At 54.6% G+C, this 23,084-nt stretch overlaps 1 protein-coding gene across 1 annotated transcript; it reads right to left on the bottom strand.

Moving 5' to 3' along the window:
• Nucleotides 1-4,195: 4,195 nt before the first annotated feature.
• On the bottom strand, nucleotides 4,196-21,579 carry DHCR7 (7-dehydrocholesterol reductase). The gene is made up of 7 exons (XM_006893220.1): nucleotides 21,509-21,579; nucleotides 18,644-18,866; nucleotides 14,610-14,700; nucleotides 12,574-12,787; nucleotides 7,716-7,920; nucleotides 6,000-6,131; nucleotides 4,196-4,663 (listed from the first exon to the last, which is right to left on the bottom strand). The coding sequence occupies exons 1-7, from the start codon at nucleotides 21,577-21,579 to the stop codon at nucleotides 4,199-4,201; spliced, it is 1,401 nt and encodes a 466-aa protein (XP_006893282.1). The 3' UTR covers nucleotides 4,196-4,198.
• Between the last annotated feature and the right edge of the window lie 1,505 nt (nucleotides 21,580-23,084).

The following is a 23,084-nucleotide window of genomic DNA, read 5'->3' as shown; positions in this document are numbered from 1 at the left end:
TGAAGTCCAGCCTCCCAAATAAGTCCAGCCTCCCAAATGCTCTGTTCCACATATAGACATCCCTGATGCACTCCTTTTTTGATTTGGAACTATTTCGTGTTCTCTTGCTCTGTTAGGACAACAGCTTCTTGATCTCGGTATAGGTTTTACATGAGCACAATCAAGTATTCTGGGATTCTAATTCTTCTCAATGTTACCACAATTTCCTGTGATCCACACAGTCCAAATGCCTTTGCACAGTCAATAAAACACAAATAGACATCCTTGCTGTTCTCTTTCACCCAAGATCCATCTGCCACTGCCGATGACATCCCTAGTGCCATGGCCTCTTCTAAATCCTGCTTGTGTTTCTGGCAGTTCACTGTCAATAAAACTATTTTAATAACTTTTGGAGAATGCTCAGCAAGATTTTGCTTGCATGTAATATTAGTGATGATGTTGGATAATTTCCACATCCTGTTGCATCACTCTTCATGGGAATAAAAATTAATCTCTTCCAATCAGTTGGCCAGGTAGCTGCTTTCCAGATTTCTTGGCACAACCTGGTGAACACACCCAGAGCTGCATCTATTTGCTGAAGTGCATCAGTTCCATCAATTCTTGGAGCCTTATTTTTGGGGGGCCAATTCTTTCAGAGCTGCTTGAGCATCTTCCTTTATTACCATTGGTTCTTGATCAGATGCTGCTACCTGAAATGGCTCTACACGCTAACAATGCTAAGAACTCAAACTCAGCTCATTGCCCTTGAGCCAGAACTAGTTCACGGCTGACCCTCCAGGGTTGCCACAAATGTGTGAAACTGGGAATATGTGCGAGGTACAACAAAGCCAGGCTCAATCAAGGTGAAGTCCTCCTGTGTGCATTTTACTCAAAGGCTGTGTTAATCACACACACATAAACATTCTCTCCTTTCCTCCAATTCCTTGGGTAATATCTTGAGGTGAGTTACTGGTTCAAAGAGGATTTATCCTTGAACTCCTCCGCACACACCTGTTGAAATCGCCCTCTAGAAACCGGCGTTGTTTATACTGCAGTGAACAAAGAGAACACTGACTCCTCTCTAACCCCAGAGAAGCTGCCTCTTCTCTAGAAACTTGGCCAAAGGGGAAGACAAGACCGAGTGGCACGTGGTCTTCAATGGTTTCACGTACACGTGAAAGTTGGACAATGAATAAGAAAGACCCAAGAATTGTCTCTGAATTGTGGTGTTGGCCAAAGTACTGAATGTATCATGCACCACAACAAAACCATTAGAAACCAAATTTCATGTCTTCACTTGCTTTCCCCGTTAAGTTACTTCCTCCTAGATGGCCTTTGCTCATGTTTTAGGTGCCATACAGTCGGTTCCAACTCACAGCAACCCCATGTGCAATAATAGATTTGGAATTGGCTCAGTCACGGCCAGTGAAGCAGAATCGGAACAGATTCAAATTAAGATGTGAGTGAAGCTGAATGCTCAGTGGGAAGGAGGCAGTCACAGGCGGAAGCCTTGGAGAGGGGGACTGAGAAGTGGTGCAGCGAATGCTTCCAGAGCCTGTCTGACGCAGGAAACACCAGGACCCTGGAGAGCGAGACAAGGCAGGCGGGCAGCTGCCCCGCTTTTGAGCTGGGAGTCTTTGCTAGTTTTTGACTGGAGGTTGTTGTTAGATGTTGTAGCCTCAGTCTGTCAGTGCTGTAACACTTCCCTGAGCAGGACAGGGTCAAGGCCACGGGGACAAGGGTCAGAGAGGTCTGCCTGTGAGAATGCTGACCAGAGGCTGTCCTGACTGAGGTCTGTCAGGGAGGCAACGGTTCTAGCTGAGGGACACTTAAAGCCAGGGTTGCATCTCTCTTCCACACACCACCTGAGCTTATGTAGGGTCAAATTCATCAAAGGGCTTATGGGAGAAGACGGGCCATCTCCGGCTGTGCAACAGCTTCAGTAACTCCTGGAGGGTCAGCTATGAGTTACTTCTGACTCGACAGCAATGAGTTGGGTTTGAGTTCTTAGCATTGTTACTGAGTGCATTGCGTAACATGGGGGACAGCTAACTAAAAGGTCAGGGTTCAAATCTACCAGCCGTTGTGCAGACGATGGGCCGCCTCTTGTAGATTTAGATATGGAAACCCGAGGGCAGGCCGGCGTGAGGCGAAACCAGGCTCACAGCTCCTCACGGTTCGGATGTCCCCACAGGACCCTGAGCTTCTCGGACACCACTCTCTCCATTTCTGTGCCCTGGCCGGAAAGTGGGTCAGACTGGGCTTCCCCTGGGGTGAACAGAATGGGCCCCCCAGTGAGAAACAAGAATAACCCCACCCCAAGGGCTGAGCTGGGGTTGGAAGACACGCTGCACAATCCCTCTGATGGGATTTGGCTCAAAGCCTGGGTACAGTGAGGGGCACCTGTCCAGACGCTTCCTGGGCACCTAGCCCCACCAAAGCCCAGGTAGAGTCCTTCTGCCACTCTCACCACATCAGTTTGCTGGGCTGTGGCAGCTTCATGCGGCTGTGACGCTGGAAGCTCGGCCCCTGGTGTGTCAAATACCAGCAGTCACCCATGGTGGACAGGTCCCAGCGGAGCTTCTAAACTAAAGCCAAAGACTGCTGTCCCCCCGCCCCCGCCCCCATTGATGAGCAGTCCAGGAGCACCCTGCAGACCGTTAGGGAACGTGCTGGCCCTGGACATGCGTCAGGAGGATCAGTCACTGAAGGTGTTGTGTTTGGAGAAGCTGAGGGTCAACTGGCACTGGAGAGGTCTCCCGTGAGAAGGGTGGAAGCCACCTCCTCAGTGGTGGCCCAGGGCATGTGGGTACCCGAGAGGATGGCACGGGCTCCCTGGTGGTCCAGGATGTGCGGGTACCTGGGAGGACCCACGGCCTGGTGGCTCAGGGTGTGTGGGTACCCGAGAGGGCGCGCGGGCACCTTGGTGGCCCAGGGTGTGTACGTACAAGAGAGGACGTGCGGGCACCCGGGAGGCTGGCGCAGGACCAGGACTGTGCACGTGGCCCTGAGTCATCTGCAGCCCCTCAGTCAGGAGACAGAAACCAGAGTTTACCAAAGAAAGTTTAGTACAAAGAGTGAGGACTGCAAACGGGGGTTTCCAATAAAGGGGACATAGGTCTGAAGGAGGGCGCCCAGGGAAGGAGGACCTGCAGGGGGCGGCCCGTCCCCCAGATCCACTAAACCGTGGCCCATGCTCAGTGGGCAAGCAGGAACTGCACCCTGGGAGCCGGCTGTGCCCTAGTCAGGGGCTGAGGAGAACGTACTCTAGCGTCAGATGGGCCTTGGGCGATATCTATGTGGGCGAGGCAGTCACTGTGCGCTCAGCAGGGTCCGGACACCGTGGCCCGAGGCCCTGCAGGGCCAGGAGACAGACAGGATGCTCTAGAAGCGGTCTCTCCACACAGCGCCCGATGACGGCATGCCGCAGGTGGCTGGTGCTCTCAGAGGAGAAGTGTTCCCGGGCTCCCACTCGCGGCTGTGGAGTGGGCAGGGAAGGGCGGCCAGCAGCTGGGTCAGAGAGCTGGTGAGTGGCACCCCCCTCCCCGTGCCCATTTCCACTTTATTCAGCCAGCACATCCATCTGCCTCTGAGCAAGCCCTGACTCATGGCAGCCTGCAGCACAGAGTGGAACTGTCCCAAGGTCCCCGAGGACGTGGACCAGCTGGGGTCCCTCTCTCAGCCAGCAGCTGTGTTCAGACAGCTGGCTAGTAGCCAGGAGCTGTGACCACTGCATCACCAGGGCTCCTTCAGCAAAAGTAACGGCCTAATCGCTGTTGAGTTGGAACGGACTCACTGCTGACCCTCCAGCCGGTTTTCAGAGGCTGCAGATGGCACAAGAGGAGAGTGGACATCCTCTTCCTGCTGGTGGATTCACGTCCCCAGAGGTGTCCCCAGTGGGCACCGTGCAGCAACCTACAAACTACACGCCGGCATCCATTAGCAAAATCCAGGGCAGTCCTAATAAGGGGGAGCCGGGGGACACCCCGCAAGTCAGAATCTTGGCAGTGAGGCCTCACTGGCTCCCAATGCAAGGGAAAGGCTGCCAGCAGGTGGCCATCAATGGTGCCCAGGTGAGCCCGGCCCTGGCACCGCAGGCAGTGAGAGCTGCCTGTTGGGCTGGTGGACGCTCAGGACTGTCCCCTCAGGGAACGGGAAGGAGAGGTGCTCGCGGTGAGCAGACCAGGAGCCCGGCCGCATGCCATCCTCGCCCCGACCCTCAGAAGAGGCCGGGCAGCAGGCGGTAGGGCACGGCGGCCGTGTAGCGCGCCCAGTCCCGGCCGTACTTGCTGGCACAGCGGTGCTCGTCCCGCAGACAGCGGTGGGTCAGCAGGATGGTCATGTAGATGATGTAGAAGTAGGGCAGCAGGTGGCCGCCGCCGCAGGCCAGGCAGTAGGCCAGGCTGCCCATCAGGTCGCCCGTGTAGTTGAAGTGGCGCGCGACGCCCCAGAAGCCGGACACCAGCAGCTTGCTGTGGTGCTTCTGGCCATCGGCCGACGTGTAGGAGCACTCGATGACCTGGGGCTTCCTGCCCCAGATGAGGCAGCGGCCATCCGTGCGGCGGAAGAGGTCCTTCTGGTGGTTGGTCATCCGGAAGATGTAGTAGCCGACCAGGCCCAGCAGCAGGACAGCCATGGCATAGGGGGTGGACAGCTGCACAGGGTGGTAGACCAGGTACAGGCCCTGCGGGCGAGAGGCCAAGGTCATGGACTGCCCCCAGGCCAGCGGTCCAGCCTGCCCTGCCCGGTCCAGGCCCTCTGCTTCCCCCACGGTTTAAATTCCCCACTGACTCCATGAGAGGAAGGCGGGCAGTCCCCTCCCAGGCTGTCCTTGGAAAACCCAACGGAGGGTCAGCTGTGAGTCAGAATGGATTCAACTTTTTTCCAAGTGTCAAGTAGCCCTGGTGCTACGGTGGGTTAAGTGCTGTGCCTTCAACCACAAGCTTGGCAGAAAAGTGTGATCCCCTTGTGAGCAGGAAAGTGAGTGCCGTAGAACGCGCATGTGCATGGCTGGGCGGAAGGGAGTGTGTCAGCTTTCACTCAAACCACATTTTAAAAGAGAAAAAAGAAGACTGCAGTTCAAACCCACTGGGCACTTAGCAGGGAGAAAGGTGAGGCCGTGTGCTCCCGTCAGGACTGCAGTCTGGGGTGGGGTGGGGGACGGTGACTGAGGAAGTGGGCTGTGGCCTTAGGACCCCAGGGGCCGTTCTGCCTGTCTTCAGAGTTTCAGTGAATCAGAAACAACAGCGGCAGTGAGTTTCCCAAAGGCTGTGCCTCAGTTTCCTGGTCTATGACTAGAAGGGGCCTCCTCAGAGGACTGCTGGGGGATGGGAGGAGTGAGTTCACACCCAGGGACAGGCAGGCCGCTGGGTACCGCGGGCCGGGTCAAGAGCACCGCAGTGAGGTGGACGTTGCAGTCAAGAGACTGCAGGACCTCCAGGAGCTATGCCTACCCTTCTGGAGGGGAGCGAGTGTGCAATTGCACTGCAGTGTTAACGTCTGTGGGAATGACTGAGTGTGAGACAGCGAGAACGGGCTGTTGGGGAAATGGAAGTGATATGCTGGCTGAGCTCCAGTCCCAAAGGGAGGCAGTTCAAATGCACCAGCTGCTCTGTGGCAGAAAGACGGGGCATTGACTCCCATGTCATCCGTTACCTCTGAAAACCCGCTGGGGTGTCGGCTAAGGGCCAGGATCATTTCGGTGGCACACAACAACATGCTGGACGTGGAGTGGACACAAACCCCCGGTCAGTGAACAACACGGAGCTGTGACTCGCGATCAGATGAGGCCAGCCTGGACGTGTGTGTGTGTCCATCCACGTGACAGCCTGACCTGTGTCCCCCACAAAGACTCACACTCAGACTGGCGAAGGGGGACAGGACGGGTGTGAAGCCTGAAAGGCGGCATCATGTCAAACTGCAGTGTGCTCTGGGGTTGCATGTTCTCTGGAAGAAGCTCCAGGCTGGCCTGGGCTCACCCCCGAGCCCGCTGACCATGCTCCCGCCCCAGCCCTGCTGACCTGCAGCGTGTAAAGATACGGCAGCCACACGCAGTCTCCCCAGCCCAGGTACCACCCGAAGTGGTCGTGGCAGATGTCTATGGTCTTGAGGTACCACGTTTCATTCCAGAAAAAGTCCAGCACGTAGATGGCCTGCAAGACAGGACAACATCAACTGCCACCTTCCCTCTGGGTTGCTGGAATTCCTGGGGGGCCGGGGTTTGTGCAGGACGGGGCCACCTGACTATGGCCAAGTCCACCTTCGGGCCACCCTGTCCCTCCCGGCAGCAACTCCAGCCTAAGGCCTGAGCAGGGGCCTTTGTACGAGAACCAGGTGGGCACAAGAACCCAGAGGCTACAGAAAGAGGGGCCCCTGTGACACCCAGCAAGTGGAGCAGAAAGGTCACGCCAGTGAGGGGCTGGGTAGTCACACAGAGCACCGTCCACTGACGCAGGACACCCTCGGCCACAGGGGGAAGCCCCTGCCCATGGCACAGGACCCGCAGTGGCCCCTGAAGGGTGAAGTGGACTGCTGTCCACTTTGCAGATGGAGCAGAGACCATGCACTGCTCGTCCGTCCTCTCAGGAGGGACACCCAAGACCTGGGGGTCTGGGTGGGAAAATGCCTCCGAACCTAAAAGTTGGGTCTGACGGGGGACTGTTCCAGAGACGGGGGCTGTGATGCCAGGAGGAGTCGCAGCGATGTTGCTGGGTGTGGCATGCACAGTGGGCCACGGGGTCATGCCAGCACGGGGTCGGGAGAGAGGGGGAAGGGGCTGCGACACAAGGACCAAGGAAGCTGTGATGTCGCCGGGGCCAGCGTGCACAGCCCAGGGGTGGGAGGAACCACAGAAGGGCCACAGCTGCCACCCCCTCTGGAGAGGGGCGAGCACCCACTCATGTATCCGAGGCCCTGCAGGACACAGTCCCCAAACCACTGCACGGCCGTGAAGATGTCCCAGCAGACCAGGCTCTGTGGGGATTTCAGCAAGTGGTTTTAGGAAGCCAGTCACCAGACCTTCCTCTGTTAATCTGGAAGCCCTGCCGAACCCTGTTCCTCAGCACAGTTAACACGCACTCCTCCAGAGGAAAGGGTGGTGACCGGGCATGAAGCACACCGACGGGACTCGAACTCAGGTCTCCAGCCTGCCAAGCGTGGCCTCTGGCAATCGTGAGCCTCATCTAGCTCCATGTGTCAGCTCTCTCTGCTCCAAGCCCAGTTTGGACACTGCTGTTTCCTAAACCTGCCAGACTTTCCCGCCCCAGGGACTTGGAACAGGTCGGTACACTGCTGAGACGCTCCTTGGCCACTGTGCCTACTTGTGCCTGGTGACTCCCAACACACCCCAGAACCTGCCAAGGCGAGCCCCAAGGTGACCTGCCAGAACTGGCTTCACCTGCTGGCTCCCCCCGGGGCCACAGCCACACCTGGGACAGAGTGCCAGGATCTTCTGCTACCAGCCCACTCGCCAAGGGCAGGCTGTCGAGATGCCTCTCTTTTAAAAGCAGCTGGAGTTGTGAGGAGCCGCTGGCAGCCCCAGTGTCTAAGTACTGGGTTAACAGAAAGGCTGTGGGTGTGAGCCCACCTTGAGGTGCCTTGGAAGAAAGGCCTGGCTAACTGCCCAGGAACAGCCACTGTCTCTGAGAGCCCCGCAGAGCCACGCTCCTCTGCACACACAGCCCCAGAGTTGGACTCAAGGGCCATTTGGAAACCCTCAGTGGCCTTGGCCAGCATACCTGCAGGACATTGACCAAGACCATGGAGTTGGTCACCTGGCCATGCAACTCCTTCTGTTTGGCTGCAAAGGACAGGTTGATGAGGGTCCAGGCGACGATGCCAGGGCGGCCATTGAAGAACAGCTTGAAGTCGAACCACTTGCCGATGCGGGGATTAAACTCAATGCCCATCATGTAGTTATAGAAGAAATTGCCCGTGAATTTGCTTGAAAGAAAGAGAAAACATGCACACTTGTCAATGGTCCTCACATGGAACAACAAAGAAAAAGTAAGACAGAGAACTGATGCTTCTCGACTGCAGCAGAGTGCGCTGCCCGGACTGTGGACCACAGAGGACGGACACGCCAGCCTTGGAAGAGGACAGACACTCCAGCCTCGGAGGAGGAGGGCCAGAGAGCTCCTGAGAAGAGGGGAGGGCAAGACTTCAGGCAGAGCATCAGGGAACACTGACTGGAAAGTGAAGGTCACTGGAAATGGGACATCTGACAAGGACTGACACACAGCCCACAGTGGACTCAAGTGGTGCAGACCCGGGCAGCACCCCATCTGTTGTACACGAGGTCACGATGAGCTAGAGGCCACGTGACGGTCCCTACCCACAGTCAGGGCACGTTCCTCGCCATGCTGCCCAGCTTCACTCCTGGACAGTGCTCAGCTTGGCTGGCGCCTGAGCGGCCGGGACGAGGGCAGAGCGGACGGCCAGGAGCAACTTGGCTCCGACACCCACACTGGCTCACTGTGCAAGCAGCCGGGTACAGCTGTGTCAGCCGGGGATGGCGGAGGGACAGAAACTGCTTAGAACCTGGGAGTTGGCACCTCCAGCTGCCCTCGGCCACCTGGGACCCCTGGCACATGGAGCAGGGGGCCTCAGGACTGGCCCTGGGCGAAGTCTACACTTGGGAGGATTTGCAGGAGCTCAGTCTCCCGAAGCAAACAGAGCGAGGAACCGTACAAAGTGCACACTGGGCTGGCCGGGCCTCACAGTGACCTCTGGCCGGACAGGCGACTTGACACCCCCTCCCCCCGTCACCTGATAAAGATTGGGTTGTGTCCCCCAAAGTGTGCACTATTAATGCCAACCCTACATCGTGGAGAAGCCCTGGGGCCACAGCAGTTAAAGCTCTTGGCCACTAACTGAGAGACTGGTGGTTCAAAGCCACGGGCAGCTTTGCAGGGAAAAGCGGTGGCCATCAGCTTCCTTAAAAAAATCACAGTCCAAGAGACCCAGAGGGCTGCTCTGCTTCAGCCTCAGGGTCACATGGGGTTTGGTTTGGGGTGCAACTATGCTTTTAAGTCCACGTGGGAATGCAGCTTTTTTATAAAGCAAATGAGGCACAATCAGGGTCGAGTTGTCACTCTCTGCTTGAACTTGACTCAACTTTACAACAAGTTCACTTGACAACTCAGCTCCCATGCCTCTGAGTGAGAACCACCTCCTAGCTGACCCTCCAGTGGGTTTTCAGAGCCTGTGAATTATCCAGGAGATTGCTCATTTCTTCTCCCTCGAGACATTTGATGGATTTGAACTGCCTGCATTTGGGCTGGCATCACAGCTAGTTACCGCTAGGCCACCAGAGGCGTAGGATAAGCAAGGAAGCTCAAGCAGAGGGATGACACTGAGAAGGGCATTGCCAGGAACAGAGGAGGCTCCAGGAGACCAGCACCTTCCCCAAAGCTGAGAGAGCAAGCCTTCCCCACGGGCTTCCCCCGCATTCACACATCCAGCCTCCTCAAACCAGCCTCTCTGCTACAGATCACACCTCAGTGTTCAGGAAACAAACATCCTCACAACCAGACCAAGAAACGACACCTGACAACAACTGTCAGAACAAAAACCCGTTAGCCCCACCCCTGGGGTATTTCCATGACCACAGAACCTAGACAATGACTGGCCATCTAACACCCCGAGAGAGAAGAGGGGAGTCCAGGATCTCATTTCATGGGGATCCACAATCAACACCCAGACTAGCAAAAGTCAAGAAATCCACGTACAACAAAAGGGGAAAAAATACATTTTGAAAAAGAAATCAAATGGCCTCTTGCCCTGGGCAGGATGTTAGCGCACACGCTAAGGTGGGCCTGACCCAAGCGGGCGTGCTTCAGCTGCTTCACGTGCCTGTTCAAGCTGGATCATGAGTAAGGAAGCCGGGAGAAGCGCCGATGCCGCCCAAGAGGCTGCGTATGTTGTGGCTGCCAGAGGGACAGATCTGACGTGGAAGGACAGCCCCAGAGCCTGCATCTCACGGACGCTGGGCATGTTCACAGGAGGAGCCAGTCCTCGGCGTGAGACATGATGCTTGAAACAGCGGAAAGTTGGGGGTGTGGAAGGAGGGCGGGACGCTCACAGGAGAGGCTGACACCGGGACTCCAGCGGTGGTCTTTGGCTGGCGGAGATGAAGACGGCGCAGGACGGTACGAGGTTTCACTCGACGTGCACAGAATCCCATGACACAGCGGCCCCTAACAGCACACACCCGTGAGCTTCCTGTGACATCAGCACTAGATAGTGAAGACACTGTCCGGCCACACAGCACCAGTGGCCGGAGAACTCGTGACCTTCGAGAGAACCCACACAGAGACCCTCGGCGGGCAGAGCCTGCGACAGACACAGGGGAACTGCCGTGTTGATGACAACGAATTTTCATGTCTACTTCCTCCCGTCACGATCAATAAAGGGGGAAGACACAAAATACACAAAGTCCACAACGTTGTTAGGTGCCAGTGAGTGACCCCGTGAGCAGACGAAAGCCTCGTCCTTCCCGCCGCCGTCCCCACGGGCTCCAGCCCACTGCAGCGGGCACTATGTCCATCTCACTGAGGGGCTTCCTCTCCCTCTTTGACCCCCTACTTTTCCAAGGATCAGCCCCTCCTGACAGCTCGTCTGGAGTGTGTGAGATGAGGTGTCACCACCCTGGGCTCTAAGGACCAGCCAGGTTGAACCTCCTCCCGGGCAGATGTGTTTGTTCTCTTGCCAGTCCATCGGGTTGTTCGATACTCTCCGCCAACACACCTCAAAAGCACTGATTTCTTCAGTCTTCCCCATTCACTGTCCAATTTTCACGTATATGGGAAGTAAGTGAAAATAGTAGTTTGGGGTCAGGCACACCTTAGTCTTAGTTTGTGATGATACAAAAAGCACCCAAAGCATTTGTCACCTCACGGTGACAGCACATGTGTCCGAGCCTAACCAGACTCCACAGGGCTTTCAGTGGCTGATTTCTCATAAGTGGATCGATCATCAAACCTTTCTCCTGAGGCACCCTGGTGGACTAGAACCTCCAACTTTGGGTAACAGCCAAGTTCTTTACTGTTGACACCACCCAAGGCCTCCCGAAGGGTTACAAAGTGGCGAAGTGATTCATGACACACAAGAGAAAAGCACCATCCAAAGACCTCTTCAGAATCCTGGCGTGGAGTTCCAGGACGCAGCCCACGGGGCTTGGGGGTTCTCTAGGCTAAAACAGAAGCACCTCGAGAACAAGAATCTTATTCCAGAACATCTCACAGGAGGAGTCTAATAAAACCTGTTGAATAACAGGTGGATGGGTGGTTGCCCAGCTGCCCCACCTGGAACTTCCGTGAGAACGCTTCATCCTGCGAGCTTCTTGGGAAGCTGCCACATGGAAACTGCCGAGATAACAAGATCATTATCCCTTAAGATCGCTCCTGGTGGGGTTAAAGCTCGTGAGGGAGGAGATGCTGCTGCTGCCCAGACAGGATCTCTTTCCAGTCTCCAGGCCCAGGGGAAGCGGTGGTGGCATAGTTGTCAGGGGCTTTGTGCTGCCAATGGCAAGGAAGTCTGACCCCCTCATTGACTGTGAGAGAGAGAGAGGTAAATTCCTTCCTGGTGACCTCCAGCCTCCCCTAAACCTCGGATGGTCAGTTATGAGTCAGGCTCAACTCAGAGGCAGTAAGTGTGGGTTTGTAAGACCAGGAAAGGACTCAGTCATCAGAGACTTGGCCACCTTTCCAGTAACAGTGATCAAAAGAGGGAAATGTGAAAAAGAATGTCAAATTCTCAACAGACAATGGACCCTTTGGGGCCACTGAGGCTGAATGACACCCTAAAAGCAACATCCTGAAGTCACTGTGGAACCAAATAGTGATTTAGATAAATCAGAAAAAAATGCCTTGGGCATGGTATTCTTTCTGAGAATGATCTGTTCTCAAAAAACAGAGATCCAGTTGATGATAGAAACTCAGAAGCTACACCAGTATCTTCAACTATAACAACCATTGTAAAAATGGTAGAGGACCATGCACTGTTTTGTTTTACTATGCATGGAATCACAGTGACTTAGAATCCATCATTGCTCCCTAACTCCATCAGGGCTCTGCACAAAAGAAGTAATTTGACCAGTTCATTTTAGCAATAATTGAAGATGACATTTTGATCTTGAATATTTTAAAGGATGACTGGATGATCTTTGAAATTTATTATTATAATGCTTTGTATTTTATAGAATTCAAGATCTTGTTCACCTTTAGAAAAGAACAATAAAAAGATAAAAATAAAGCTGATAAAACAAACAAAAAAAAGAAGCTTAGAGGGCAGTGAATTTGCGGTGATGTTGGTGAAACAATTTAGAACAGAAGATAGAGAAAGGGGACCCAACGGGCACAAATGTACGTGATGTCACTGAATTATAAAGGTAGAAATGGTGGAAGTGGGATATAGTCACCGAGAAGAGCAGAGAAAGGGAATCCCCTCCCCAGGGTCTAACAAGTTTATGTGTTAAGGGACTCTTGACCGTGATCTCCACGAACTGTAATCCTGATGGATCCTCGAACCCAAGACAGAAGAGAAAGCAATCGTGGCCACATGGGGTGTTGGTCCCAGCCTCGCCTGAGCACTCACCAGTCTTTGGCATTGGTGGGGAACAGGTAGCCCTTGATCATGGCGAAGGTGGAGACAACATAGCCCAGGATGTTGGTGCACCACAGCAGCGGGATCCAGTTGTCGAAGATGATGGTCGGGGAGAAGCAGTGCAGGACGTAGGCGTTGGCAAACCAGAGCAGATGGGTGAGGAGCCACGCCTGCAGCCCATTGACCTCATACTTGTTGACCACGCCTGCAGAGACAGCACTCGATGTCAGGCTGCCAGGACCCCTCGCAGCCCAGGGCTGACCTGCCTCCTGGCCTCTCTGGCTGCGCCCAGACCCCTCCCTAAAGAGAAGGGTCAGCTTCACTGAAGTCACAACAAAGGTCTCTGGGAAGCCCAAACTGTTCGTGATTGGCTGCCAATCACAGGTCACTCTGAGGACTAAGGTGCACCTGATCTAATCCACGGTATTTCAAATGCCTCAGTGGCCTCCTGGTAAGAAGCTGTGTTGCAAACACAAAGGCATAGGGTTCGAATCCACCAGCTGCTCTGCGGGAGGAGGGGCAATCTCTTCCTGTCCCATTTACTGCCTCTGAAAATCCACTGGAGGGTCGGCTGTGGGTCAGTTCCGACTTGACGATACACAACAACGTATGCCTGAGACACATGTCTGAGAAAGCTGGACAGTGAATAGAAAGACCAAGAAAGAAAGGATGCCGTTGAATGATGGTGTTGGCGAAGCGTGTTGCCAGAAGAACTAAGAATGACTAAGAGTGTGTCCTGGACGAGGCTCAGTCGGCGTATCTCGCAGGAGAGAGGGCGAGAGACGTCATCTCCGGGACGCTGAGCGTATCATTAGCAGGCTCCCAACCCCGGAGAAGGGCGCAGCTTGGTAAAGAAGGGGGTCAGAGGAAGAGCAGATGCACCATGAGCCCACGGCCAGCCAGGACCGTGATGGGGGCACTGCACTGGCAGTGCTGTTCTGCTGGGCACAGGTGAGTCAGGGCTGTGGGTCAGAACCGACCCGATGGCACCGAACCACCACCAGCTAAAAGTCGGCAATCTGAACCCATCCAGCAGTGTCATGGAAGGAAGGGCTGGACATTTCCTTCTGTAAAGTTTACAGAGAAGGAAAACCCTCCGGGGTGGTCGTCATATGAGGACCTGTCACTGTTGTTGTTGTTGTTGTGTACCACTGAGTCACCAATCCATAACCGACACTCCGGCGGGTTTTCAGAAGCAGTAAATCACCTGGGCGGGGACTGCCCACCTTTTTTCCCACAGCGTAGCTGGGGGATTCGAACGGAGTGCCTCTGGGATTACAGTGCAGCCTTTGCCCCCAGGATGCCAGAGCTCCAATACGGGGACCAGGTATCGGAACTCAGCAGCACTGGGCTTGGTGTGAGGAGGTGACAAGGTGGGGAGGACATTCCACACGGCTGGCTGAGAACGTGACTGTCCTGGGAGGAGGAAGGGGTGGCCAGGGAGGGAAGGCCGGTGGGGTCTCCCCTGTTGCTGGGTCACCACCACCTGTAGAAGATTCAAGCCGCTGAGGCCGATAGTACAGACGCGGAGCATGGACTCCTGTAGGGTCCTGTGTTCCTGTGACTGTTGGGGGACCTGGCCCCGCCCTTGGATGGGGACCTTGCTGCAGACAGCCCAGGAAGAAACTGACTCAACACCTCACTGTCCGACATGAGGCCACGTCCTTGCAGGTTCCTGTGAAGAGGAACAGCCCAGGAGGCGGACAACCTGCTGAAGACCAGTCCACCCCACAGAGTCCTGGGAGTTGGGGACACACAGTGCTCTCCACAGGAAGTCACCCCAGCAGCCTGATAACAGCATCCAGCAACAGACTGGGGAGCACTAGGCTGACGGCCACCCCTTCTCCACAGAACCAGCACCTGGGATGGTCCCCGACAGAAGAGCAAAACCAAGTTCCAGCCCCCAGTGAGCGTCTCTGGGGAGAGGACCGTGGGTCCAGATGGGTCCTGCAGCCAGGGTGGGCACATAACAGCTGGACATGTGGGCATCAGGGTGGATGGGGGCCACAGACAACATGCCAGGTTACCTGCAGGCGTCACCGCCCCCTCCTGGACCCCTCCGACATAGCCTGGCAAGATCTTGTGACAGAAGTCAGGAAGCAGCGAGTACAAGATGACCTGCAACACAGGCAAAGGGTCAGGTGGGGGATGTGGCCCGAGACAGGGCAGCACCGTCCCAGCCCTGTATCAAGGGGGGTGACAACTCCTAGACGGCAGTGCCCACACCAGAAAGTGGTGGTGATGTTGACAGGTTCCACACGCCATGGAACCACACTGGACACAACCAAGCGCGGTCTGGCTGCACGGTCCCCAGGCCAGCTGCGTGCTGCACGGCACCTTCACCAGCTGGCTTTCAGCAGTTTCCCACCAGGACCCCTCCTGGTCTGTCTCTCCCTGAAGCTCCCCTCAAAGCACTGATGGGTGGTGGCCTCGCGTGAGGTGTCCGGCCGGGAACTGAACCGGTTCTGTCGCACGAGATAGGACAATGAGTGGGCTGCTTGTTCCAGAAGAGACAGTAGTTCCTGGCGTGTGACCATAGGGTCTGTCCCCTCACTCAAGAAGTCCCTGGAAGGGGCACTTGTTTTTAACCTAAAGCACCAACATTCTCCCCAAAATCTCACTCATCCTATCACAGAACTCAGTCCCCACCCCCTGTGCGATAAAGCCCATTTGTTATCATTCACAGATGACAAAATCCGCCCTCTTACAGCCCAGTCGGGAGGCTTTGATTGCCACATGGTGAGGACAACTCCAACACCATCTCGTCCCTTAAAACCTGTCCCCGCCTCTCCTCCTGTACCTGTTAGGTGCCCTCATAACAGCCCCATCACGACAGAGAAATCTGCCCCATCCCACAATCTCTGCTGTGCTCACAGCCAGCGTGCCAATCCAGCTCAGTGAGGGGCTCTCCTGTCCTTCGCGGACCCTCTTCCCCAGGGACAGGCCCCCACCACCCTCACCTCCAGGGAGCACCCTGGCTGTGTCTCTTCTAAGACCGATTTGTTCTTCTAACACTCCGTGGGCTCTTGGCCAGCACTGCAATGCTAAGGCATCAACTCACTATTTTTTGTCCAACTTTCACATGAGTATGAAACAACTGAAAATATCTCTGCTTGGGTCACCAAAGTGATATTTAGCATTTTAGAGCTCCTTGACTGCCAATCTGTCCAATGCAACACATCTTTTGATTCTTGACTCCTGGTACCAAGGTGTTGATTATGGATCCAAGTAAGATGAAATCGTTGACAACTTCAGTCTTTGGTCCATTTACCATGACATTGTGTTTTGGTCTAATATACCTTCTGTTTACAGATTTGCCTATTTGGACACGAGATGGAAGTGTGTAACGCGTGGCCTTTGATGACCGGCTTCTTTCAGTCAGTGCCATGTTTGAACAGGGTCGTCCCATGCCGCAGGGCTTCATTCCTTTTTCTGGCTGGGAAGTCCTCTGTTGTACAGATGGCCCTCATTCCAGCTCATGGATATTTGGGTGTTTCGCACCTTTTATGATAATGAATAATGCTGCACCAGGCCCCTTTCACAGGAGTCCTGGTGACTCAACAGAGCGTCTAATGGAAAGGCTGGTGGTGGTTCAAACCCAGTAGCTCTGTCTTGTAAAGATTACAGCTCAGAAAACCCTGAAGGGCGGCTTCAGGTTGGGGAGGGCTGCCAGTGAGGGGGCCCCAGGTGACAAGGACACTATCTGTTAACTGAAGAGCCACAGGTCTGGTCACACAGGGGTGCCACAGAAGGAGGCCTGGCCACTGACCAGAAGCCATTTTTATACAATGAGGCCCTGGGGGCAGGGGCCAAGATGGGCCCCAGCCTTCTCTGGGGGCTAGGGACCAAGACTGGGGACAGGAGCCAAGATGGGCCCCAGCCTTCCCTGGGGGCAGGGACTGAGAATAGTCCCAGCCTTTCCCGTCTCTGTTGGAGCAAATCCCAGTTAGCCTGCTCCCAGCTCTGTTTCCCTGGGAACAAGGAATAATGAAAACAGCCTGTCCTTGGTGAACCTGGAGGCCAGTGAGTGGTCAGAGCAAAGCAAGGACGTCCTTGACCAGGGCTGTGACACTCACAGAACTTGGCCTTGCTGCGTGGCATCTCCTGTAACCATGAACGCCCCGCTGGGGCACTTTCCAACTGGCCGCTACAAGACAGGACCTGGTTATATGTGAGGCTGCCCCGTGTCAGCCCTGCCCTCCCACATGCCCCTGCCCCTTAGGCAGCAAGTCCCTGGTAGGGCTGGGGACCCGTCAGGAGAGTCGGGAGTCCCCTGAGATGTGTCCAGCATGCACGCTAGCAGGTGGTGTTACTCACCCAGCACCTGCTGACCAAGCTAAGCACATCGTCTGTCCAGGGCCCCCGCAGTGTGGAGGTCCATCCAAGTCAGGATCTCACTTCCCAAGCGAACAGCAAGGACGACACCAACAGGAGGGAGCCCTGGAGGCTCCGTGGTTAAGCGCCCAGCTGCCACCTGCAAGCCTGGAGGCTTTAACGCCCCAGCTGCTCCGCGCACCCAAGGCCTGGTGATCCACTCCCATAAAGATCGGCCCTGGTCCCACTGAGCATGCGGACACCCAACGGGCCCCTGTGCAACAGAACGAGGTGCTGCTGGTCCACCACTAGCCACTGCCACGTCCAAAGCCATTGTTTCAGCCACTGGGCCGATCCACTTCGTTCAAAGTCTTTCTCTTTTCCATTGACCTTCCGCTTTACCAAGTGGAAGTGGCCCTTCCTGGTGACATGGCCAAAGCATCCAATATCACGCTCAACATCTTTGTTTCTAAGGAAGATTCTGGCTACAATCACCAGAAGTTGGATGTGCCCATGCTTCAGGACTTGTGGTATATTCGATATTCTGCCCCAACATCACACCTTCAAGGCTTCAGTTCTGAGTTGGTCTTTCTATATTTAAGGCACAGCGTAGGCTGGTGGATTTTGTGGTCTCAGAGTTTCTCAACAAACAGGCAATACAAAAAACACCTGTGGAGGCCAAGTGCTTCCCAGAGGCGCTGAGCCAGGCCCATCAGGAGAACGTGGGGTTAAAAACGAGTTCTGCTTCCAGCAATGTTCTGTGTGGGATCATCAGGTGCCGTCAAGTCCAGTACTATTCACAGTGACCCTGTGAACAGCAGCTCTGAGGCCCGCCCTGTCCTGGGCCGTCTGCACCATCTGACACACCCGAGGTCATTGCTGCAGTCACATCTCGTAGAGGGTCTTCCTCTCCTTCACCATCCTCCACCTCTCCCAGCACGATGTCTCCAAGGAACAGCCTCTCGTTACAACACACGTGCCGCACAGGGGACTGAGCTTTGCCATCCTTGCCTCCAGCAGCACGCAGCTGCACCTGCTCTAAGACACACTCCTTTGTTCTTTGGGCCGTGCACGCGGTGGTCAGCACTGCTCTCCAACTCCGTAACTCAAAGGCATCAATTCTTCTATCACCTTATCCACTGTCCACCTCTCCGATGCATAGCAAGTGACTCAAAAGACTATGGCCTGAATCAAGTGCACCTTAGTCTTAAATCTACTATCATTGCTCCTTGATAGTTTGGAGAGGTCCCTACCAGAAGACTTGCCCAGTGCAGTATGTCTCCTGATCTCCTGACTATCGGTACCAAAGCTACGGACTGCTGATGCAAGAAAGAGGAAAGCACTGACAGCCTCAGTCCTTTGTCCGTCTGTCATGATGTTCCCTTTTGGCCCAATGGTGAAGCCCTGCTTCACGTAAGGGGCAACTGACAATATCACAGGTAGGTCAGCAGTAAAAATGACAGCCCAGGACCTCCCATGGGTGGTTCTACTCTGTCCGATCGAGCTGCTGTGAGTCAGAATGCACCACACGGCACACAGCAATCCCAGAAGGAGGGGTCATCCCACCCAGCGTGGACCCCCTACAAGGATGGCAGGGGCTCAGGGCATACAACCACCCCAACAGGAGGGGCCATCCCACCCAGTATGCTCCCTCAGCAGGATGGCAGGGGCTCAGGGCACACAGCAATCCCAGCAGAAGGGGGTCTCCCACCCAGCGTGCCCCAAGCAGGATGGCAGGGGCGCTCACCTGGAAAGTGACCCACGTGGCATAGAGCTGGGCCGCTTCCTTTGTCACCGGTGGGGTTTTGGCCCAGATGTCGGCGAGGTGAGCTCGCCCGGCGACGATGTCCATTACAGGCGCCGTCAGCGAGCAGCTGTACTGGTCACACGCCATGATGAAGTAGTAGACGATGAAGGGGGCAAACAGCAGCAGGAAGATGACACTCGCCAAGGAGAACCAGTCCACCTCCCTGCAAGGCGGGCAGCGGTCACGCGGGGGCGCACCAGCCCTCAAAGCGCTTGTCCGCTGTCAGCGCCAAGGCCCGCCCTGCCCGGAGAGGCCACACCCAGATAGAGAGATGAGAGCTAGCTAGCTAGATAGATAGATAGATAGATAGATAGATAGATGATAGATAGATAGACAGATAGAGATATAGTTGTTGCTGATTGCCTTCAAGTCCAGCACAATTCATAGTGACCCTATGAACAAAAGGCCTGAAGCCTTTTCACAACTATCGACATTTATCAAAGTTCATAGTTTCCAGAGGCATGTTGTTTCGAAGTGGATAGTTAAATACGTATATATGTTTATACATATAGTTACATATAGTGTTATATATATATAGTTGTGTACCATCCAGTCATAACCAATCCCCAGCTCACCCTCCAGCAAGTTTTCAGAGGCAGTAGGTCACACAGGAGGAGACCGCCCATCTTTCTCCACAGAGCAGCTGGTGGATTTGAACTGCATGCCTTTGGGTTGGCAGCCCAAGCCCTTACCACTCAGCCACCAGAGCTCCTCCCTATAGTAACCTTAGCAAAGGGAAAAAGTCAGGTAACTGTTAACTCCAGGAAAAACAAAAGCCATACACGGGAGAAATGTCACCACAGGACATCGTTCACCTCACAGAGCGCGCAGGGTCCAGAATGCAGACATGGGAGCCCCTCCCTGCCTCCATGGCCCCCAGCCCTGCAGGTCTGGGCTGTGGAGTGGAGCACATTCAGCCTTGACCAAGGTCCCTCTGATCCACAGTAGAGTGAGAACCAGGGCAGCAGGATCCAGTGGCGTCGTGCGCCCATCACAACCCACGGTGGCTCTACGCGGGAAGAGTACTACAGTGCAGTAAGATCTCACGGGCTGGCTCTTTGGAAGGAAATCACCAGGTCTTTCTTCTGAGGCACCTCTGGGCGGGCTCAAACCTACAACCTTTCACGCAGCCCTTGTGACCAACCAGGGACCCTGGAAGCACCAGCCATTCCTCATGGTCTACACTGTTAGCAACAGTAGTGTTTATGTTTCTTCTTCTTTTTTTTTTTAATACCTTACTTTATAAATTGGGAGGTTGTACCGTCGGGTCACTGTGACTCATAGTGATCCCGTGCACAACAGCCCTGAGACCTGCTCTATCCTGTGCCAACTTTACCGTCTCTGGCACACCTACCCTCATTACTCCAGTCACTGCATCAATCCATCTCATTGATTCATTCCCTCTCTCTTTCGCTGTGCCTCCACCCTTCCAAGCATGATGTCCCTCTCCAAGGACTGGTCCCTCCTTGCAACATGTCCAAAGTATGTCAGACGAAGCCTCAGAGTACTTGCCTCTAAGGAACAGCCTGGTTTAACGCTCTTCAGAATGAACCTGTTTGTTCTCCTAGCAGTCCATGGTATATTCAACACTCTTTTCCAGCACCATAGCTCAAAGGCATCAATTCTCCTTCCATCATCCCTAGACATTGTCCAGCTCTCTGACGCATAGCAAGCAACTGTGAAGAGTATGGCCTGGATCAGGCACATTTTAGTCTCCAGACTGACGTTGCTCTTCAGTACCCTGGAGGGGTCCCTGACAGCCGACTTCCCTAATGCAATTTGATTTCCTGGCTGCTGGTGCCAAGAGTGTTGACTGTGAAGCCAAGCAAACTAAAGCTGTGTACAATCTCAATCTCTTCACCATCCATCCTGATGCTGCCAATCGGCCCAGTGGTGAGAATCTTTGTTTTCTTGATGTTGAACCTCAATCCATATTGAAGGCTGCAGTCCTTGACCTTCTGCAGCAGGCGCTTCAGGTCCTCCTTAGTTTCGGCAAGCAGGGTTGAATCATCTGCATAAGGCAGACTGTTGTTGAATTTTCCTTCAGTTCCTCCTCACAGAGCCCAGCCTCCCAGATGATCCATTCTGCATTTAGTTTGAAAAGGTATGGGGACAGAATACATCCCTGGTGTACACTCTTCCCAATTTTGAACTATGCAGTGTTTCCTTGCTCTGTTCTGACAACCGCCTCCTGGTCTAAGTGTAGGTTTTGTGTAAGTACAATCAAATGTTCTGGGATTCCCATTCTTCTGAGTCAGCCATAGTTTGTTGTGATCCACACAGTCAAAAGCATTTGCATAGTCAATGAAACACACATAGACATTCTTCTGGTATTCTCTGTTTTCAGTAAAGGTCCATCTAATATTAGCTATAATATCCCTAGTACCATGGCCTGTTCTAAACCCAGCCTGCATATCTGGCAGTTCTCTGTTGAGATAATGTTCCAGTCATTTTCAGATAATTTTCAGCAGAATCTTGCTTGCTTGTAATATTAATGATATTGTTCAATAAGCTCGACAATAAGAAAACTAAATAATCTAACTGGTGCATAAAACCCCCAGGCCCAGAAGCACTTATTCAGACCAACTACTTCAAGGCACTTTGGTGGCTTAGGGATAAGGAGCTGCACTCCTGGCCCAGAAGAACCTAGTTCGAATCCACCGGCTCCTCTGCTGGGGAAGGATGGGCAGTCTCCTCCCATGCGGTTTACTGCCTCCGCCACCCCGCTGAAGGGTCAGCTCTAACCTGATGGTGCCTTAGCAAAACCAAGTTGAAGGGGCAAGTGGGAAGAGGCGGGGTCCTTACCAGGCCCGGCCCCACTGGCCCTGAGACGCAGCCCTGCCGTCAGAGGCGCCGTTCTTGGTCCTGGCAGCCATTGGGCCCTGAGGGGAGATGAGAAACACTGAGTGGCAGGGTGAAGTGCAGGTGCCCAGGCCTGACGGGCAGTGTCCAGGCAGGTGAGAGCCAGTGCACCACAAGCCTGCAGTGACCTCCCGCCCAGCCTGCCCACTGCGCCCCGGCTCCTCTCAACCCGCTCTTCAAACTGTGGGGGACATGCTGCTTACCTGTAAACCAGAACTCTGAGCTTCACATCCCTTCCTGTCCTGGCTCCTGCCCCTCCGTCCCCTGCCCCTCCCTCCGCTGCCCCCTCCGTCCCCTGCCCCTCCCTCCACGGCCCCCTCCCACACTCTGCTCCGGGGACCAGCCCACCAGCCCATAGCCAGCAGTCTGTTCAGACGCACCGCACCCCTGCAGGAGGAAGCCCCCAAGTACGTTAAATGTTGGGCTGATAACCTAAAGGTCGGCAGTGTCAGCCCACCAGCCTCTGCAAGGGAGAAATATGAGGCAGTCTGCTCCCGTTAAGACTGTGGCCTCGGGGTGCAGGGGAGGCTGCTGAGAACACGGGGAGGCAGCGAGGGGACGCAGGGGAGGCCGCTGAGGGGATGCAGGGAAGGCCGCGAGGGGACGCAGGGGAGGCCGCTGAGGGGATGCAGAGGAGGGCCCCGAGAGGTGGAAGAATCTCGTGCTAGGGGGTAATCTTCATGAGATTGATTGATGCAGACTGGCCGGAGGGCTCGAACCACTGACCTTCTAGTTCACGGTGTTTGGCTTAACCATTGTACCACCACGTGCAGGAGGGATTGTACTGATTGTGATGAGGGTTAATCCATTCACCCTGAGACACTGGCCTCTCCTCCCGCCCTCACGAGAAATGCCCCCGTTCTCACAGGAGACCTCCTTGACCAGCCGACTAAGATGACCAGAGGCCAGGTTCCAGGCCATGGGTCAGGGTGTTACTGGAAGTGACTTGTTCTCTCTAATGTGTGTACATGTCCAATGTCTGCAATAGAACGTAAGCTTCAAGCAGCCAAAACCAGACAGGGGACAAGGACAGCCTCAAAGAAGACGGTCAGCTGGCCAACAACACACAGACCCGCTCAGAGATCATTAGCCATGACAGAGTGAATCAAAACAATAAGATATTATCTCGTGTTGGGTGGCGCTCCCCTATTAAAACAAGCTTGGAAGCAGGAGTGGCATGCACTTCCGAAATAGCTTGCCTCCGGAAACACTATCAACTTGGAGAAATGATGAAAGTTATACAAGTGTTCAGGTCTTTCGTTCATAGGGTGGCTATGAGTCATCCATCACTTGACAGTTCTTATCAACAACAAAAGCAAAGTTCAAAACCCCAGAAAACCCAGACCCTGGTGAGGGTGTGGGGAGAGCGAACCCTTCACTCACTGCAGGTGGGGCTGCCCGTGGAAGGACCACGGTGGAAACAGTATGTTGTTGTTGATAGGTGTCGAGTCAGCTGTGAGTCCTAACGGCCCCGGCAACCATGGAGCTGAGCCCCGTCCTGTCCTGTGCCATCCTCGTT

This window comes from Elephantulus edwardii, unplaced genomic scaffold (assembly GCF_000299155.1).
Source record: "Elephantulus edwardii isolate Elephantulus edwardi_28Jun2011 unplaced genomic scaffold, EleEdw1.0 scaffold00126, whole genome shotgun sequence".
Taxonomy (NCBI): Eukaryota; Metazoa; Chordata; class Mammalia; order Macroscelidea; family Macroscelididae; genus Elephantulus; species Elephantulus edwardii.
Note: the sequence above shows the minus strand (reverse complement) of the source record. Positions and strands in the feature narration are given on the sequence as shown.

Coding starts and splice junctions, on each gene's coding strand:
- DHCR7 (XM_006893220.1), bottom strand. CDS start 21,579: ATGGCTGCCAGGACCAAGAACGGCGCCTCTGACGGCAGGGCTGCGTCT. Junction 6,132..7,715: donor TCTTGGTCAATGTCCTGCAG/GTATGCTGGCCA, acceptor CCTGTCTTGCAG/GCCATCTACGTGCTGGACTT. Junction 4,664..5,999: donor CGTATCTTTACACGCTGCAG/GTCAGCAGGGCT, acceptor TCTCGCCCGCAG/GGCCTGTACCTGGTCTACCA.